A 21,729-nucleotide genomic window follows, 5' to 3' on the forward strand; every position below is an offset into this window, starting at 1 on the left:
TATTGAAAATTGTAAATGGATATTAAAATTCCTCGATTTTGTGGATTAATTAATTGATAAAATTGCTTCGAAAAAGAAATATGATTTATTTCTTGGATAATTATTACTAATAATTAATTATTGCTAATAATTATCTATCGCTAGTTATAAATCCAAATCACTGATATAAATTTTCGTTTTTTTAATAAACAAATTCAAATTCGAGTATATTTATTCTAAAAGAATACTTCCGAAATTTCTTCCAAAATTTTCTAATAAAAGGTGTCCAAGATATGCTTGCCAAATTTCTCGCGAAATTGTTGGCGAGAACTACCTAGATCCACTAATAGCTATGTACAATAAGTAAAATATTTGAGAAATTAAAAAACACGTATACAATCAAATAATTATTTACACGAGGCAACAAATTATACATCAAATTAAACGAATTAATTAAAATACGATACGATTACAAGAAGAAATCTCGTGATCTCAAATGTTCGATTAATAATCCATAATCAAACCCACGAGTCTTATGAAACTCCCAGTGACAACATTTTACGAATCAAAACAAGGAAAGAAAGAAAGAAAAAAAAAAAATCAATCTAAACGAAAGATCTTTCCCCAGAACCATAAATCCTTTCAATCGTCGAAAACTGAAAAAATCAAGCTAAGAATTTACAGTTAGTCACGAGAGTCTCACGTTTCATCTAAGTTTTACGAGGATTTCATCCGATTAGGGTAGATCGAAATCGCGGATCCTTATTGAGATATCAGTTGGTTGACGCCACGGTAATGGCGGGCCTTGATTCTCAGAAGGGCCCTTCTCGCTTATGATACGCTGCATCGCTCTCTATCGCTGGCATCATAACTCACTAAACTTGCATTCATGAACGAAAAGGTGAGAGGGAGAGGCTCGAGTCGTAAATTTGCCCCGCGAGACGCCGTGTGCGCGAACGTGTAGAATTAAAACCCGATACTATAACTTCTCCAATGATTTTTTTTTCTCTTTCTCTCTCTCTCTCTCTCTCTGTCTTCCTGTTTTTCTCTGACGTTTACGCGTCGGGCCAACGTTTTAACTCAACTTTGATAAATATGAGACGAGAACTTAGCGCTAGGCCAACAGGTGTGAACTCTTTCAGGATGCATTAAATCTTGGCGGGCGGAAGACATCGAGGAGAGAGAGAGAGAGAGAGAGGGAGAGAGAAAGAATTCGAGAACTCGATGGACTGGTGGTTGTGGAACGAAGGAAACGAATTTTGTTGGAATTTATCGAACTTGTGGAAGAACAATCGAGTTCAAAGAACGTGCGAATGGATACGTAGTTGAGGTTAAATTGATCGATGGAGTTGGATAATGATGATGTTTTCCTGTTCGAGAAAGTTGAAATATGAAGAAGTTTGTTATTTTTTGAAAATGGTAATGTCGCGAGAGGAGGGGGAAGGGGGATAATTGTGTAAAGATTAATAGCCTTTTCTCGGGAAAAATTTTTTAACGACGAGAAATGTCGAAATTTAATTAAACTGAGAAACCGAGGGTTTTTAAATCATTCCGGAGAACGTAATATATATAGGAGTTGTTATGTTGCATAGCGCAGATTGAGTGGGAGAACGATTGCGTTAAGAGAACGTGCAAATGGATCGCGATTATTAAGCGTTATAAGAGTTGGACTGGCCGAGGATGATGTTCACTGTTTGAGAAAGTTGAAATATGGAGGGATCGTTTAAAAATTGTAATGCATTTTCGAATAAGAGTACCAAGATTAATAGATTTATGAAGATTTCTAAAGAGAAAAATTTATCATGGAGGGCATTAAAATTTAAATGGACTCATTGAATACGTCAAAACAAGACATCCATTTTCGTTTCATTGCTTTGCTAAAATTAAATATTCACGAAAATTGTTGTATGAAATTGTATATTATTAAGAAAAAACAAAAATATTCTATTTTCATACATCAACACATTCCTTGAAAATATCGTAGCTCCAGCCAAATAAACTCATTCGTATCTAAAATCGAGCATCATCTCGAACGATATGATTTATGTATCCGAGCCGATACGAGAAGTTCGAGGAGCATACAGAATTTTGTAATGTCATTAAAAACAGAGGTTGCGGCGAGAGGTGGTGGACAACGAAGAAAAAAAGATAAAGAAGAAGTGGAAAACAGTCACGAGCGGACGAGCCTCGGGTATCGTAAATCACTATCGACCTATTCTATTCAAATGAAACTCGTGTTCTTCCTCTGTGCAACGTCTTTTGCCTCCCCCTACCGTTATTTCTTTCTCTGTTCGTACAATGTATCCAATGGGGGATTTTGTTCTACTCGGAATTCCACTGTTAACGAAAGTATTAGGGACTTATCTGGTATTCCGAGTTGGCCGATTAAATTTGCGATTAAATTGAAGCCATTTGTATTCATTAAGAAGGAGAGGGCCGAACTATGCTTGGGACACTACTAATGAAATCGCATGACCCTTTAATGGCTCGCGTAGCAAAATAACTTATGAAGAAGTACGCTTATTTCGACTACGTTTTTAAATCTGTTATTCAATATATAATTTATCAAATTATTTTTTTAAAACAACATCTTTCCAAACAAAAGAAAAAAAGGATATTCAATGTATTCTCAAATGTATCGATTAGATCGTGTTTTAATTAATGAACAGATTTATAAAGATATTTATACAAAGGAGAAACAAAATTGTAAGATATTATTGTTGCAAGATTAATCGAAATTTAATGTTTCTTTTCATTTGTTTGGCGATCCAATAATAAGCAAAAGAATTTATATTTTTGGAATGATACAAAACGAGTTACATATCTCATAAAATAGTATAATATATTGAACGACATAAAAGTAGATATATAAATATAAAAATATATTATACAGTTAAGATCTCTATCTATAATTTATATTATAGTGTACATACATATATTTGGTTATACGCGTTCATGACATATCATGAAAATATTCCTTACATAAAAGAATCAAGACAAGAGAATAACGAGACTGCGAAACACAGCGGCGGCGTAATAAAGGCCGATTCTAGGACTCGGAGAAATCATCAACGGGAAGACTTTCTATCTAATCCAAAAGCGTTCGCGATTTCGATCGTTTGAAAACGAGGAAACGCGTTTGGCGCGCATGCGCGCGCACGTTCGATTTGTACCGCAATCGGATGCATAGTTGGTGCGTGAGGATACGAAAAACGAAAAGAGCGATGAAAAAGCTTTGAAAAACCGTCCATTAAACGTACACGCAGAGGCCTGCCCGTATGTAGGCGACTCGCGGACAAGAGTATCAAGCGGCCTAACGGTAAAGCCACGTACCGAAGAAACTCGGTTGCTGCACGACTATCTACGTATCGAAGACACCTATGTGTGCGCGAGCGCGCGCGCGCGTGTATGCGCGTAATGCGCGCGTCGACTGCGTGAGCCCAGCCACTTACGCGTAGGAAATTCAAGTGGACGGATAAAAGAAACTAATTAACACGAACGTTAAATTTTCACGATCAACTACCGCTTAATATATTTTATCATGTTTATCGTGTTGAAATAATGCGCAGATATAACTGCATATATGGACAGAATCGATATTTATACGCGTGCATTTGCGCAATTATCGCACGATCATCAGTTCTTCCTTCGAACAGGAAATTCATGAAATTTGTGAAATTCTTAAAGTATGATTCGATGACCCACTTGTCCGTGTAATTGAACTTTATTTCGAGGAAAATATTTAATCTTGGAAATAATTTATATTGATTGTGGATATAATTTATGTATACGTTCTTTTTTTTTTTTTTTTTTTTTTTGATAATGTTTATCTAGTCGCTTTCTGATAATTCTGAGTGGTTTGTCACGTTTGAATTACAAATTTGTAACAATTATAGGCAAGATGTCACGTCGATGGTAATGAATGAATATGAATATGTACGACGAAATAAATTCGATTTGAATTTCTTATCTCTTTCATTCGACATCATTTATGAATATTTTTTATTTTGTTTTTTAATTATATGTACGTTACGCTAATAAACTGTACGTATATGTATATATCATCAATCATAATTATTTACACAATAACATCGTATTATAGAAAATACAAATAATTGATGTCGAAAAAGAAAATGATTGCAATCTTCTGTAATAAGAGAAGATTTTTTTTTTTTTTTTAATTAATAAAAATAATAACGAGACATCGTGACGAGCGACCATAAAAGTTATTTTAACGTGCAACACGACGTAATTTTTATGATATGATACTAATTGTAAGAAAATAAGAATTTTAAAGTTTGAAAAATCAATTGATATCGATATCCTCGCCACGCGTTACGTGATTAACAAGATTTTGATGTTCGCAGTTTCATGTTCAACTCGAAAACGCATGCATTCGCGATTCTATAAAAGTAGAACGAGGGGAAAGCCAATTACCGCAAGCGTTTCATTCGCACAAGCGTGAACATCCTCGTTGCGTTAGTTGCACTATCACGAAAATTAACAAACAATTTTGCTTGTGAATCGAGATTTGACGCCCGATAGAATCCAGTTAATAGAAACCTAATAATGGTACGAAATAACGATTAATTATTTTCAGAAAATAACTCTATCGAAACGATTTATGAAACGATTTGAATAATTTTCTTTTCAATTTCAAGAAAGTACCGTTGAGTTGAACGACACCGTATGATCGATAATCCTATAGATATTAAATCATATTTCATTTCGAATCGAAATAAAGAAGAGGAATTATTATTCTGGAAGAATAATTTCCTTTATTTTTTTTTTTTTTTTTTTCCTCTTATTTATAGAACTCATATATGTCAGAATTGAGTATTATCGCGAAATAAACTTTCATTCAAAGCAATTATTCGGATGAATTCGTCTTTTTTATATCTACTCTATCATTTTGTCCTAAATATTATTATTTGAATAAATAATATATTTGAAAGATTCTTCATGATAGTATATTTCTATGTGAAATTTGTTTATATTATTCGTTGCATCATCTGGGATAAAATTTCCAATATTGAAATATTTGCATTTTAATGTGGATAAATAAATAATTAATTAACTATCCTGGATAAAATTGAATCTTTGAATAATTGAAAGCTATCAAAAAAAATAAAATTGAAAAAAATAAAATGTAATCGTTGAAAACATTGATGGAAAATTAACACATGTTTACCATAATTCTTATTAATGTCCTTGGGTATATATACGTATATACGAAAGCTGAAGTGATTAGCAAGAGAAAAGAAAATCTCAACGACAGAGACTTTTGTCATTACGAAACCATCGAAGACGAAACACGGTCATAAGATTCGCGACGATCGTAAAAAATCGAAGGTTACGAGTTTCCACGAAGATTAACGAATTTTTCATCGATTATTCTTTGCCTTTCCATCATATTTTATACGAAAATAGAATTTATAGCCGATACACGAGTGCGAGTATGTATTTCTACACAATTTTACATAGAGAAATAAAAGCTGAATGACTATGGTTATTATTAACAGCCTTTAATAGGTAAATATAATTAAAATATCATTTTTACGACATGAGCAAAATGTTGTTTAATAGATACTATAAATAATAAATAAACATAATTAAATAACAATTCTTACAAGAATTTGTAAAGTCTGAGCATAAGTATCGTAAAATTGTGTAATTGTGTAAAAATTTTTTATATGCTGCATATGCATGACATTGTATATATCTTTTCTTTAATTGCATAGAGTTTGCTTGAGACGTTAACCTTTGGATATAGTGAATTATTTATTACTATTTTATACTTGTATTAAAATTTAGTATTTTTTCAATTTTTAGTATCTTTGTTTTTTTTTTTTTTTTTTTTTACGATTTATTTCATTTCTCTAAATAAGTAGTTTTATATTTCTTTTCATAATTATGTTGGTAAACAATTATTTTTTTTTCAATTTTTACAAAGAATCTAATATATATAAATGAAATAAACATTTCAACTATGTAGAATAGAATAATATATTTACAATTATTATTATTTAATATTAACGGAATATCGAAAACACTTTGTTTGTTTTATGGAACGAAATTATGGTGTTATGGTATTCATCAATGAGCGAGAGACTCCATCATGGTACAAAGATCCTATTGAACGGAAACTTTCTTTCATGGAAACGGTACTCGCGCAAGGAAAACCGTTTTAATGAAAGCAGTGCGTCGTAATAAACTGGTAAGACCACGACAGACCGTGGTAACTATGAAAATGGTATAACAGTACAAATTCCATATTAGCGTTGATATAACGAAGAAAACAAATAGAACAATAACTATTTCCCTAATCAACGTTTATATTAACCACCAAATTAAAAAAAAAAAATATTATCATCTATAGGAATTGAAAAAAAAAGGTTAAAAAAAACTTAACTTGAAGAAAAAAAAAGAAACTAAATTATTTACGTTACGTAAACCAATTTAAACAATTTTTTACAAAAAAAAAAAAAAGAAAGAAATCATTTCAAATCAAATTCAAAATACTTTTTCCACTTTCCTCGCGAGACCCCCTTTTCTCCTAATCTTTCCCATCTAGAAAAAACCAATCTTTTTTTCCCCCAGAATTTAGAAAGTCAACTTTCATGCAATCGTCATAGTCCACCTACCAACGAAACAAGGGAGAGACAACAGAGAGAGAAAGAGAGAGAGAGAGAAAAACTTTGCCCTTTCCGCTCACGTACGCTAATTTCAAACTAAATGCTGCTCGTTGATTACGTACCGGCATTCAACTAATAATACCGACCATTACTATTCCGTTCAACGTCTCGGACCTTCGTCTCGGATGAGTGGCAAGACGATGAAAAAAGACGATGAAAACAAAACCAGGAAAAATAGAAGAAGGGAAGAAAAGAAGGAAGCAAGAAAGGAGGAAAGAAAAGAAACGAGAAATAGGGGAAAAACTACTGAAGAATAAGAAGGAGAAAAAGAAAGGGTCCGCCTTCGAAATGTAAATGCGGAAAAGCATGAATGGACGAACGGCGAATGGTCCCGCGACAACGATCCTTAATTACGTTTGCACGACGCGCAAGTAGTTACGGATAACGTTAGGGCAGACGGTTGGTAGCTGCTTGGGTAATTGGAATGCACCGCGGTGCAACGCGGTGCAACTCGGTGCAACGGCTGCTTATTGTTCCTCCTATTGGCGCGCGTGCACTTTTGCCCATTCTCTATCTTCCTCATCCGGATGTGCGTGAAACGGTCGTTGGTATCGCGGAATCCGGTCGCACTTGGACGTTCGTCTTACGTTCGAACGTCACAGAACATTAACCGGTAAGTATTACTCACCGATCTGTTCGCGCATGCGTGTGCATTGGCTGTTTACGTGTGCGGCTATATAAAGGCTTTCTAAAGATGATACAGGCCGCGTAGAGGCGTACACACGGTACGCATTGCACTAATAAAACTACTCGTTCGATCGATTAATTGTTTTTCCAAATATTATTAACGGATTCCGTATATTTGTGAGATTTTGAGCAGATGTTTCGAACGGACTTTAGTTGTTGAAGATAATATTGAGAACGAATTGTATTGCGTAGTCGAGCGAATTGTATTGCGTAGTTATACTTAACGAGTAAATGGAAATCACACGTTGCGTGATGAGGGTTTTATGTTTTCGAAAGAAATGAACAATATAGCGCGATGCATCGTAAATATTTTTTCAAAGAGTGTTAAGATCTAATTTTTTCTTTCCACTTTAATTAATTAAGATTAAGGTGTTGAGGGAGGGGGGAATCATGGGAGAGTTGTTCGTTCAACGAACCAAATAATTGTTAGTAGGACAGTCACATCAAATAACAGTAATTAAGATGGATTCATGAAATTTTAATTATGTTAATATAAACTGCGATTAATTTGAATCGTTATAATTGTGAGATAAACGCGAGATAATTACATTTTTATAAATTATTTCCTTTTGAAAAATTACCAGGACGTGTATCTATAAGTTACGGTATAAGTAAGTATTACATAAAATATTTAAAAAAAACCTGTATTCAAGATAGTGTTACAGTAAACAGCTGCTTCATGCAATTATTTAGAAAGTAATATGGAATTATTTCTAGAAAAAGAAAAAGAAAAGGAATTATCCGGTTACATGCGAAGTACAGTTTCCCCATCAAGAAATTGATCATTATCAATATTTTAAATTACACGTATACACACAGCCATTACAAGAATCTTTTTTCAACACAAGAAAACACGAACACAAAAATGAAGATACAATTTCTACTCCTGTACAAGATCGTCAATATGAAATTTCTGCGTAAAGAATATTTAACGTCAATATTTATTTCGCTTGCCATTCAAAAAAATTTTTTACAACGAAATAAAATATGGTGATACCTTCAACTTCATAAATATATTAACATCAATTGCATCGTTCAATTTTTAATGCATCCATGCTAAGGCATTGTCGAAAAGAAATTGCCTATTTAATACTGTTATAAACCGTGTAACCGTGATGATTTAATTTCCGTTTTAGAAAGTCCTATAATAAATAATTATCTACGACTAAACTTTTAAAGGAAACGTTACTCATAGGATGACCTATAATATAATCTCAATTTCGTGGCTCACTCTGTACACTAATTGCCCCTCGTCACGAAGAAAACAGTTTCCTCACACGTTACTAAATAACGTAGGCAGCGAGGAGTATTTTACAAAATGAAATCTAAACGCGCGCGACCCATTAATTCTGCCACATACAAGGATCACGTGAAAGGGATAAGAGCAGCAGCTTCGAGGAATGGATTTGTTAACATCGAATCAACGGATGAAATCCGTTTACGAGATGCATCCACGCGTACGCGAAACGGTTTTGCCCGGGTCGATTGTCGGCAAGGATCGGCGTGTAATCGCGCCGAGATGAAATGGTGTACGTGTAACAAACGAGGTGAAAGTAAGAGACGGGCGCCAGATCGAAACAACGAAACCTTGAGTGTGTAATAAGTACAGACGACGTTTCGTAAATGATCGCGCGCGGCATTAGACGACGACCGGTCTATTATCGTTTATTTCTGCAATTTCTAAACTGAAAAAAAAAAAAAAAAAACGCCACCGTTTAACCAAACCGCCTTTGTCACGCGTGAAATTTACCGTGAATGAATTTCGTTTGAAAAAATGTATTTCGTATTTTCAATTCTTTCGTGATGATCTATGACAAAACGATCTATATTTATATTTTTGTTAGACGTCTTTTCTGCGATATGGTTATTCACGATACGCTCATTTGGATAATATTGCGAATATTTTGTCAAATTGAATTTAGATCCATTTAATAAATTAAGAAATCACTGGGTTCCTCTGAAAAAAAGATAGAAATTAAAATCAAGAGTTTGAAGAACAGAGAACTATTAAGAATAAAGTTACTTTAATGAACAATTAATAAAAATAATTATAATACCGAATGATTACCATAATCATTTTATATATCAAGAAATATTATTCGATATTATTTTATAGATATCACACAAAGTAACTTTATTTGAAACTTATCCTAAAACTAATGAATTTTTTTCATCCTGGTACGGTATCAAACTCTCTAAACAAGTATCGATCTAGTTCCCAATTACCCGTTCTACCGCCTCCGCCGGTTCCCAGTAGTAAGGATCAACGAAAAATGCCCACTAGAACGCCAGACGCTTCTCAGAACCGGGTTAGATTTATCGTTAACCGCGGCAAACCGCGGCCATCGAACGAAATGAAGTCAAACGGGGGATCCATTCTCGCGTATTAAGGGCGGTCGCACGAGCCGAGCAAATCGTTTTGCAGGAAGGGAATCCCCAGGAGGTATAAGAGGCGCGTCGTTGCCGCGGTGCTCGCAACAAAGTATATTTTAAAGGCGGCGCGGAGGAGAGGAACGGACGTGGTTGAGCGACAAGACAAAGAATATCAGCCCGGTAATGGCCGCTGTAAATTTCGCGTTACCGAGGCTGGAACGATAGACCTAACGGACAGACGGATGGACGTTCACGTACGACACAACGCGTAAAGGGACTCGTTTTGCGACTCCTGGGTGGAGCGGGGGAAGGAGGGAGGAAGGGGGAGGAGATTGCGAGAAAAACGAAGCAACTGGTAACATCTACTCCCTCTGGGAGAATTTATCTCGATCCGTTAACCTTATGGCTCTTGGACCATCATTTTCACCACTGTCCTTTTATTTTGTCGATAAAAAATACAAGTTCTTGAGGAAAACGTGTGCGATTGTTATGGTTTTCTTTGAGATTGGAAATTTGAATCGGAAGTTCTACTTTTTTACTGGGACAGAATGAGCTATCGATGATGAGCTTCTCGATCTATCGATCCTATTGCAATTTTGTGAAAAATATATGTTGTAATTTTGAGAGAGAAATTTCTATTCTTTGGGTTAATATATATATATTTCGATCTTTGAGATAATATTCGAATTTTGAAGTAAAATTTCTTCTACCCTCTGAGACACGATAATTATCGAGGATCTATTAATTCTATAATTGTTAATTGGATTACTTTTTCATACTATTATGTTTTCTTTATGTTGAAAAGTTTCCTACAGTCGAAAAATCGATCTATTTCGTAATCTTGTGAATATATAAATTATGGATACATTGTGCGTTTTTTCAATTATTAGATTACTTGTTTGATTCTATCCTTCGTTTATCCTGATTAAAACGTAATATTTTAATAAATAACAGTGTAAGAAGAAATTCACAAGAAATTCACGATATCTGCAGCGGTGTAGAGTAATTGATTCCTCGAAGGCGTTGCACCAGCATTAATTCCACGGCGAAGGACACCCTCGAAAGGCAATCTCTTACATTTTGTTTTGCGAGCAAGTGTCGTATTGACAGTTTGCGGTTTGTCGTACAGAGATGTGATATAAATATCATATGTGAAATTACAGAGATATGTGGTATGTTCGTACATCGTCGAAGATGCTGGTCTTTCTTTCTTTTTTTTTTTTTTAACAATCTTTAAAGTTAATGTTAAAATATAATAACGATGTATACGTGTTGAGAATAAGAAGAAAATAAACAGACATAAGATAAATTGAAATTTTGAGTAATGGAATTTCAATCATTGTAATTATGTGTAATTATAGCAATTATTATAATCATTGTAAGCTTGAATATTTATTCAAGAAATTAAAATTGAAGGAATTCTGGTTAATCCTTTCTCGACGAGTATTTCGAACTTGACAAGTTACCTATTAAAAATCAATTTCTCGGCCAAAGATAAAAAAAAGGAAAAAATCACGAATATCTCGAATACTCGTCAAGAACATAACACGAATATTATTTCAATCATAATGCATTTTGCTCATGTACTAGTTTATTATTCGAAAAATATCAAACAACTGATACAGAATGTAACACCTTTGACAATTTTTCAACTACCTTGAAAAGAAAAAGATTATCAACATTAAAAATCTAATCTAAACGAGTGGAACTTTATTTTTATCTAATCATCAATCAAATTTAAAATCTAAATCTTCCTCCCTTTGTATTTTCCTCTCTTTCCAATCAATACTTAATACAATATCCATGTAAATTTTAATTTCATTTCCAAAAAAGATCAAATTCGAGAACTTTTAAATTTCTTAAACCAATTAAATACATTCGAGAATAAAACTCTCTCGAATTACTCTTTTGAATATTATTGAACATATCATCAAAAGAAGTATCCATTTACGAAAAAATACTCTCTCTCTCTCGATAATAAACTCTCTGCTCTCTTTTTCTTTTCTTTTCTTCCCTCTCCCCCTTCAATCACTTTCTCAACGCAGCGAACTCAAAGAAATATCAAGGGGCGATCGACCTTTGAAAACTCGCCTTTCGAAAATCGAGGCGCTCTCTAGCCTCGACCTCGCTCGATTTATCTCCGATCCGCCGTGTAAAAAGTTCCTGTACACACGCGCGCGCGCGCGCGTGTGTGTATCGATCATTACCACGATTTGCGTCAATGCTGACCACCCACGTGCACGCACCGAACGCTGATTAATGCCCCCGATTTCGGGCTCGAGATCGTTGCTAGATCGTTGTAGATCGCGACACGCGAGCCGGCGTCACTTTTGCTACACGTACCGCTCGATCGTAACGGTTGTGCAAGGCCTCGCCGCGGACACTTAACAATCCTAGCCGCGAAACGGCCTTTCTATTGGTATTTACGGATAATTGTCCATTGATATTGGTCGGTGGACAAGATGGAAACGGGTGTTAATCGGCTCGATTTTTGTGACAGCGTGGAAGTTGGCACGAGTGTTTGGTAAAGTATGTTGGTCTGTGGATACGAATCGAATTTTTCGTTCGTTTGAAAATGAAAGAAAAAATGATGGAAAGACGAAAATGTTCAAGACGAAATAAATAATAGAGTTGGGCATTAACCGATTGAAAAATTAATTATTAAAATGTTTGAATAAAAATTTGTTCCTAACTATTATAATTGATTTTTTGCTTTTCATGTAAATCTTGGTCGTTTGGCACTACAATTATTTGCGATTATTATTATTACATGTTTTTGAAGAATAATAATTATCGAAGTAACTTTATTCGTAATTGTTCGACTATTAAATTTTGCCCATCACTGTCGGATAATTGATTAAATTATCAATTACACGATGAGAAAAATAAAAATTGGATAATTTTCGAATACGAATGTTTCATATATGATGATAACAGAAAAATGGTAATATCGCGTTTAATTCTTTTAAAACATTTTGAATTGTTGTGTGGTAAGTCTCATGCTAAGAGATAACGAAGAAACTTCGATAGATTTCTTTAATTGAAATTTAAAATTTATGTTGAGATAATATCGAATTTCCTTCCCTCTACAAACATTAATGATACTTCTTCGTGTAATAAAAGTTTTATTTTTAACGAGTTTTATACGTTATATGATAACCTAGCAGCGTAAAACGTTCACCTCGCTCGAGCGGGACAGATATTGGTCCAAAAATGGAAGCATAATATTCAGATTTCTGAAGATATAATCGGATCGAATAAAAATATTTAGTAAAAACAAAATTTTACGATATTTAATTTCAAAAAGCGAGCGCAAAATCGCGAGTAATTTAAAAGTTATAAATAATTACTTGAAAATGAGGGAGATAATTGATAAATAAATAAAAGATATTTTCTAATTAAATCTGACTTTTGATAATAAAAGTTCAAAAAGTATGGCAGTACTAAATCTCACCTGACCACTTTTCAGACCTTGTTCAGACTCAAATGACCTTTCTATCGGAGTCTAGAGGTGCCATTGATCTTCGGTGTGGTTAATACCACAAACTCGGGCAGCATTCGATTGCATTTATTAATACTAAATGTAAATCGATACGATTTTCTGTTTTCTTTTACTATTAATTCGATGATCAACGAATTTGCAAAAAGTATTCAATTAGTAAACTAAAATATAAATCTGTTAATATTCATATATAATAAAAGCCCTCCCCCTCCCCCTCGAAAAAACTAAACTAACTCCTTTCAAATTACCTTCGAATCATTCAACTTATACTCTAAATTATATATGTATTTCTTCAAAATTATTTTTAACGTTCACGAAAAATAACTCTCGAGATAATTAATTCTCGCAATAATCTCACTATTCAATGTCCCAACAAAATCCCTTCGAGTATTTTGTTCAAGACTGTACCAATGTAAAAATATATCGATACACATCGATGAATCGTATATATATATATATATATAGGATGGACGACGAAAAATCGACAAATCTCACGTGTATGTAAATCGGCATTGTTCGTGCTGTTGTTGCAATGATCGCTGTATTGTGCCGTATGCGTGGAACCCGAATTGAAAAGTTGGCTACGCGGAGAACAAAAGGGGGTAGACACCTGAGTAACGCGGTGCACTTAAACATTTTTTCGCTTGGAATAATACCGGCGAATTCTTCGGATCCGCTTCGAAGCGGCGCAAAGGACAGAGGGGTGAAGAACAGGCGAAAGGGCGAAAGGGGACAGAGAACTGGATGCGGTTCCAGGAAAGTCGAGAAGGTCGCCTCTTTCTCAGTTACCAGAAACGAATGAAACGAACGAATGAATCTCCGGATTACCATTTTTTGCGATATAAAAATATCTCTATCCTTGACGATATTTGAAGATAATACAATTTAATTTTTCCCAAATATGTACATATTCTAATTTCAACTTTAACTTAACTTAGTCCAATTTCCTCAAATTAATATTCGATTATTATCGCGGATCGAAGGAAAGCATTAACGTTGATCGAAAGATATTAGATTTAGAGTCGCAGAGATTCGAGAAATCATAAGAATTTCGATCTCATTTTGGTAAAAGTGTATCCAAAATTTTTCCCATTCAATCTTATCGATCGTCGATATTACTTTTTCGAAACGGTCAACCGATTCGTAGTTACCGATTTAGATGACTCGATGGATCGAACATTTCGTAACCCGCGCCTATCGCTTTCCCTCCGTAACCTCTCGTCCACTCACGATCGAAATCTTTCGAATCGCCTCTCGAATTCGGTCACGCTCAGCTACTCGTGCAACTCGTTCAAGGACTCTTGTTATATCGTTTATCAATACCAGCCCGAGAGACACCTCTATTAATAAACACCGCGATTTTCTCGACAACGGTACTCCTCAATCACGATCGTAATTACAATCTCCCGAGTCCATATAGTTATATAACAACAACAACGTGCCTAAAGGTTTCACCAGCGGTGCGGTGTTTTCCGCCGCCCCGATCGACGAGACGCCGATCAGAGGAAAGAAGAGAAGGGAATATGGACAATGCGATCCTTATTTGCGGATCGTTGACGCGGCGAGAGAAATAAAATTGGCGAGAAAAAGGTGGAGAATCGGGGAAAAGTCGCGGTGTTGAAACGAGTCTGGTGCAATTACTACGAAGCTGCTATCCTCGGACCAGGAACGATCGGCCAACCACGCCCTCGCTAATGCGAGACAGGATTTTGAATTGCCTCGGCAAGGACATCAACTATATATACAACGCCCCGACACAAAGAAATTTTTTAATTACACTCTATTTACGTGGTCGGCCACGAGAGAGCATACGTGACTGTTTGAATGTCTCTGATCGTCCTGTATCCTGATAAACACTTGCAGTGACGCAATGCAATTGATGAATTATTTGTTATTAGAGTGTTGTTTTTTTGAAGAATTAGATTATTCGATTCCCAATTCCGCGATACGAAAGAGGTTTAAGGGTTTTTTTTAGAAAAGATTGAAAAGATCGAATTCAATGATGAATTGAATGACGTAATTCGAAGAGATTGGTAATTTTTGGAAATTGGAAACCAATGTTTTTGAATATTATTTTATTAATTCGAGAAACTAAAGTATTAATATTAGTATTTCAAAGAAGAAAAAAGAAAAAGATGTAATGAAATACAAATATTTTTCTAATGAATTCCGAAAAACTATTTCTCAATATATTCTTGAAATCGTGTTGATTTTGTAACGAAAATATCTACATATAAATATTTTCGACTGGAATTATACAGGAAGAATCGAATATAATGAATCATTACTTCTTAAGAATCTCAAAGAATTACCCCTTTCACATATTCTTATTAAATTAGGCCGATTTCATAACAATAACAACTTATACATAAGGAATTTCGACGCACGTAGGAAGAATTGGTACGATGAATCATTGCTTCTATGATGAAATAAACTTTCTTTTACTATACTTTGTATCACATGACAAATGAGTATGATCCATCGTGCTACGTGGACCAGGAAAATGTTTGATCAAAACATTTTAGCACGCTTTCAACTTGTCGCCTTTATAATTTTTGTTACGAGGATATCAAGGGTGAGGAAAATGCAATCACTTTTCAAATTTAGATTCCGACATGTAAATACAGAGTTTGAATAAAAGTTGATATCGAACGAAGGCCGAATGAATCAGGGAAGCATTTAAACTCTTGAAAAATTATGAACAAGACACGCGTATGTATTATATTGCCGGTTTATGACTAACTTTACGAGCACAATGAGATATAATCATCATTATTATATAGCTAAAGGGGAAAAAAAAGAAAAAAAAAAAAAGAAAAAAAAAGAAGAAACTTGAAGAAAACGAACGTGGATCAAGAAAGTGTTGGGATATTTCCATTTAATATCGCAATGAATAAAACGTATAAAGCAATATGATGAAATTAAATGTTAATAACGGATTTTAAAGAGCCTCAGCAGTGCGCGTTGCGATATAAAACATAGCTATTGGCACGAATCTTTATTAAAAAACTACAATGTAGATTTATAGAAGATTATAAAAAAAAATTCACGTTTAATAAGAAATCGTTAACGTTAAATGTAGAGGTACACGTAAAATGAAATGAATGTTATTAATCAAAGAATATTTGATATTTAACGTCCTATGCATTGCAGGACAAAACGACGATATATCTAACAATAATTCTAGAAATTTTTGCATTAAAATAATTTCTCTAAGATAAATGATAATAATAATAATATTAATAATAATAAGTATGGAAAATTTTATATTCCGATGAAACAATGTCTAATAATAATGGGAATTTCTAGAATAAGACGATTTTTCTAAAATAAATTAATAATCTTTTTAAAATATGAATTAGTGGCTAAATATTGATCTACACTTAAAAATAAATAATGATAACAAACACTATGGAAAATTTTACATGATTTTAAATGATCCAACGGTGACATTAGATGCTTAATTATTCGTGGAATTTCCACGTTAAGTTTACATATGATCGATCGAGTGCAAACATGGAAGAGAATACGAAATGAAGGTATCTCGCTCGCGGAGGAGGGAATATTTTAAGAATAAAGAGCGATTCGAATTCAACGCTCCGTTAGATGGCTTAAAGAAGGAATGAACACTTCGACAGTGCATATCTATAGATAAAGATGGAAAAAGATGGAAAACAAGGAAGAAAGGAAACGTTATAACATAGAGTCGAAGGACAAAGGTGACAGTGCAGAATGGCAAAATTTTATATACATCTAATACGTGAATATGGTAATGTAAAATTCATGTCGTTGGATTTTATAGAGCTCTTTCATGAATACATAATTCTATTACAGAACATATGCATTAACCAGTCGACAAAAAAAAAAAAAAAGATAAAGTAAAAATGATCGAGACACGAGATAAAGCTAAATGGCATGTGAAATAATTGTCTACAGTATCAAAATGGAGTCGATGATACATATTTCCTACGAGAAAATAGTATAAAGCAAAAATAGATCGAAATCGGTTACACGAAAAGTTACACGTAGCTCAAGAAAGAAATATAAGTAGAAGAAATGCAATTACAATTATTTTTCGTGTAAAAATAAAAATAAATTGTGAAAGCGAAATTAAATCTCGATATCTTGCTCTTTGCAAGAAAAATGGACGGACAAAAAATAATTTTAATGTCTCCGTCGTAAATGAAGTTTATCATCGAAGAAGAGATAAAAAGGAATCAATTATAATCACTCTCTCCTATCAATTCTCGCGTATTGGCTTGCGCCATTCTTTTTGTACGTAACATAAGATAAAAATTATTTGTATTTGAAAATAATTCAAATTTTCAATCGGAATATTGAAATTTTGAAGAAAGTGATAATCTTTATATGATTAAAAAGTTAATACCGAATTCTAGATTAATTAACTTTCAAAGAATCGAATTTGATGATATAAATAAAATTTATATAAAACTTTATATATTTTTGATAATAGTTTCGAATATTAAATAATAAATTAGTTTTCTCTTCTTTAAAAGTTCAATACTGGATATAATAAGAAAAAATATACAGATAATTTATTCTTATTCCGTATATCTATTGTGCGATATTTCTATTTTAATACACGATTATATTAATTGATAAAAGAAAAGAAAAATTCTGATAAAATATACGACAGTAATAAAAAATTTTATTCTCGATGAAGAGATTCATAATTAATATAACGATTGACAATTTGAATGATCGACAAGTCGTAAATGAAGAATTACATTCCCTAACGAGATTTCGATCAGAAAAATCTCAGAAGCCATCACATTTCGCCTCCTTTTTTCGCTATAAAATTTTCCATTACGTACTAGCCGAGTGAATTTCTCGTCTATCTGACTAGCTACAATTTAGTAGTAGTAGATTCGAAAGTTAGCCTTCCGCGCGATCGTCTGTTTGTGTCTTTCTACAACAGGGCCGTATCTACTTAAACAAACTGGGACAATGTGTTCGTAATAGCGAAACTGAGTTTACATTGATCCACGATGGGTAAGATAATGTGCATTGAATAATTTCAACGATATCGAATCTCGATTAAATCGTAAGAAAAGCACGTTTATTTTGAATGTACGAAGATATGAATCAAGAGAAACTGGAACGAATCTAAAACGAAATAAACTAGATTTGTGAATATTACGTAGATATTTTTTAAACGAAAATTGTGTATAAATAGTGCATATTAAATTTTATATATAAAAAAAAAAATTTGATCAGAATTCTAACTAATTTGATTCGAATTCTAAATAATTATCATTAAAATATTATTAATGATAATATATTTTTATCGAAATAAAAAAATAAATATATATATTCCTATTTAGAAATTAATAATTTCTGTTCTCGATCAAGATGAAACATTACCCCTAATTACATCATAAAATACATATACGTACAACTGTCTTATCGAAGTGGCTCGTTAAAAACGTCGAGATATAATATGAATATTAATCATCATAAAAGTTAATTACTATAAAAACAACGTTAAAATTTAATACATGATCCTTATCAAAAATCTGTATAAAATAATTAAGTTTAATCCGAGAAAAAAAATGTAATCATGAAACGATAAAGTAATAAAAATAATAATTATAAAAATAATAAATAAGAATGAAACAATGAATTATTAAAATTTCTCAATAATTAATTTAATAACATAATCTATAATGATATATTTATCATCGCAGAAAAATCAATCACGAGTCTACCTCAATGATCAAACAAACAATTTATAAAATGAAAAATAAAATTATACTGATTATTTAATCGATGCAATCATGCATAATGAAGAGGATAATAAAATAAAAATTACACGAACATTCATTATGGGATTTACATATGCGTGAACGAATACGAAAACATTTGTCGCAGAACAAAAATATTATGCAGAAGTTTCTTAGAATTCTACCTTTTATTCATCCACGTATGTATGTAGATATTCAAACGAGATAAATTTATCTCGCTGATTTGCAAATATGCTTTACAAGGATTTCGTAGTTAGTTACTAACAAAAGGACACATGTTACGCGAATATTACAAAATTTTAATCATCAAGGAAAAAAAATTATCCAAATCCTCGTTGACAGGTCGATGACATTTTTGCTCATTATCGTCAACCAGCCGGTTTAGAATGACATTTCACTTGTAAAACACCCGTTGCCTTTAAAGTGGCTCGGTCAAATTAATTCTAATTGCCGTGCGTGAGTCTTACGTGCAAATAGGTTTTACCTCGAATGTCTCGAGAGTTTTGTCAGCCAATTCGCGATAAAAATCCCATGAAATCCGCTAACTCATTTCCATTTTTCCGAGAATCTCGAACTTTTGAAAATCGTTTCGGCGAAAATATATTAAGTATATACGCAACATTATGTTTGTTAATTAATTTTGATCATACGTAATGATTTTATTATTATTTAATGAATTTTTCATTGCATTAAAATAATTAATATAATAGAAAAGAAAAAAAATGAGAAAACATAAAATTTGCTATGAAAATTAATTTTATGATTATTATTGTATTGAATTGAAAGAAAATTGAAAGAAATAAAAATAAAACAAATAGTCTTTATTTATTAATTACGAAATTAATCTTACGCTTAATACTATATTAAGATTTAAGTTTTCTTATTTTTTTCTTTTCTTTATTATATCTAATTAATACAATGAAAACATTTGTTGTATATAATGTGAATATATGAATATATAATATTATATGTGAATATATAATGTTATATGTTATATCGAGTGTTAAAGAATGGTAACTTGATGGCAATTGTTTTAAAATTCGCGCCTAATTTTGCATTCGTGTCGTGCGTAGTATATATTTGAATGATGACACTTTTGGCGCCAATTTTTTTCTTGCTATTATATATATATTCAGTACACAATCTTTAAAATACTAGTTCCCATTCAATATAATTTTTTTTAAATAAATTGTAAGATTTATTCAGATATCATGTATGTTTCTAAAATATTGTAACGTATTATCATTTAATAAGATATGTACTTCTACCAATGAATCAATAAATAATTTATAAATGGCATCTATTTTATAAATTTAAATAATAACTAATAAGGAACTAATATTAGACAAAGATGTATGTTATACGATTGACAATATAAACACGTACGCACGATGCACAAGCTGTTATCTTAAACAAAATTCGAAGAATTTTTCCACGCCTCATATAGCTCGCGGCATATAAACAAAAACATAACTCACCGTTTCCACCATGTCGAAGCCTCCTCCGTACACCATCTCGTACTTGTAGGTGCTTTTTTTCTCTCTGTTATCACACTTTTGCCAATTTCTCTTCCGTCTGCCAAACCGACGCTGCCTCGAAGGATAGCAGTCGATCTCTCGAATCGAGAAGAGAGATCGACTCACTCGCTAGAGCGGCTCCAGTCTTTACGACAAAAGACAACGCGCGATATAAGATTCCGCTGTGTCGTCTTTTCCTGTGTTCTTTTCTTCGAGTCACTTATCGTTCCTTCCCCTCACCTTATCCAATCTCTGTCTTTTATTCTGTTATGTTTCGCGCGTCTTCGAACCTCCCTCGACTCCTCGAGGCCTTCGTATGCCGCGTGCGACTGACTGACTGAGCGAACAGCGAGCGCGCGGTCGCCGCGAACGAACTTCGAATTCGAGCGTACCGAACGTATCCGAATATAGCCGAACTTCGTCGAACGCGATTCGACCTACTATCGTGCGCGCGCACACCTCTCTCGCGCGCTTTCCTCGTAAAACTTTTGACAATCCTTGTGCACTGATACCCTCTACGTAGCCGATATATTTCTATGAATTATTCGAATGATTATCTTTAAAAGTTACCTCTTTTTTTCCGTCGATATCCCATTCTTTCGAGGAATTTGTCTATCAGTCTTCAACGTGACAACTTCGAGAAAGGAATATATACGGTACATTCACTTGGCACATTCATGTGTTTAGAGGTTGTGTCAAATCACGAATCACTCAATTTTGAAACTTTTCAACGACTCTTACGTTTTATGATAATGACACGAATTAAAGGTGAAGGTGAAGGCACTTTTTAGTCGATTATGGGAATTTATACGCGTGATATATCTCGAGTTACTTTTATATGACTGAACGAGCGACGCGGGACATGTTCGTTCAAGCCGTTGACGCGACCTACTAAAGATTCATGCGCATGCGCAAAACGTACTTCGTTTTTACCGATGATACGATCACTGTACAATTTGCTTAACGATTTGTAATTAAAAGTAACGATGAAGAGTGTCTAATTTAATTATTTGTAAAACAAGAAAACTTATTACGTTTTAACCTACTTTGAAAAAAAAAAAAAGAAATATTTGAATTTATATATAAATGACGAGTACTTACAATAAATTTATAACCTTCATATTCACCATAAAATTATATTAATAAATAATTTTATTTTATATTTAATTTTGATAAAATTTTAATCAAAATAAATTAAATTAGATTAAAAT

The 21,729-nt window shown here is 33.1% G+C and overlaps 1 protein-coding gene across 1 annotated transcript in view; it reads right to left on the bottom strand.

Annotated features, from left to right (window-relative positions):
• Nucleotides 1–20,821, bottom strand: part of LOC122720466 (DNA-binding protein D-ETS-4) — a 64,200-nt gene extending 43,379 nt beyond the window's left edge. Inside the window, exon 1 of the mRNA XM_043947211.1 lies at nucleotides 20,480–20,821. Coding sequence (XP_043803146.1) covers nucleotides 20,480–20,515 — 36 coding nt within the window. The 5' untranslated portion in view covers nucleotides 20,516–20,821. The remainder of the gene's footprint in view (nucleotides 1–20,479) is intronic.
• Between the last annotated feature and the right edge of the window lie 908 nt (nucleotides 20,822–21,729).

Source organism: Apis laboriosa, unplaced genomic scaffold (assembly GCF_014066325.1).
Source record: "Apis laboriosa isolate Shangri-la unplaced genomic scaffold, ASM1406632v1 scaffold12_cov154, whole genome shotgun sequence".
Lineage (NCBI taxonomy): Eukaryota > Metazoa > Arthropoda > Insecta > Hymenoptera > Apidae > Apis > Apis laboriosa.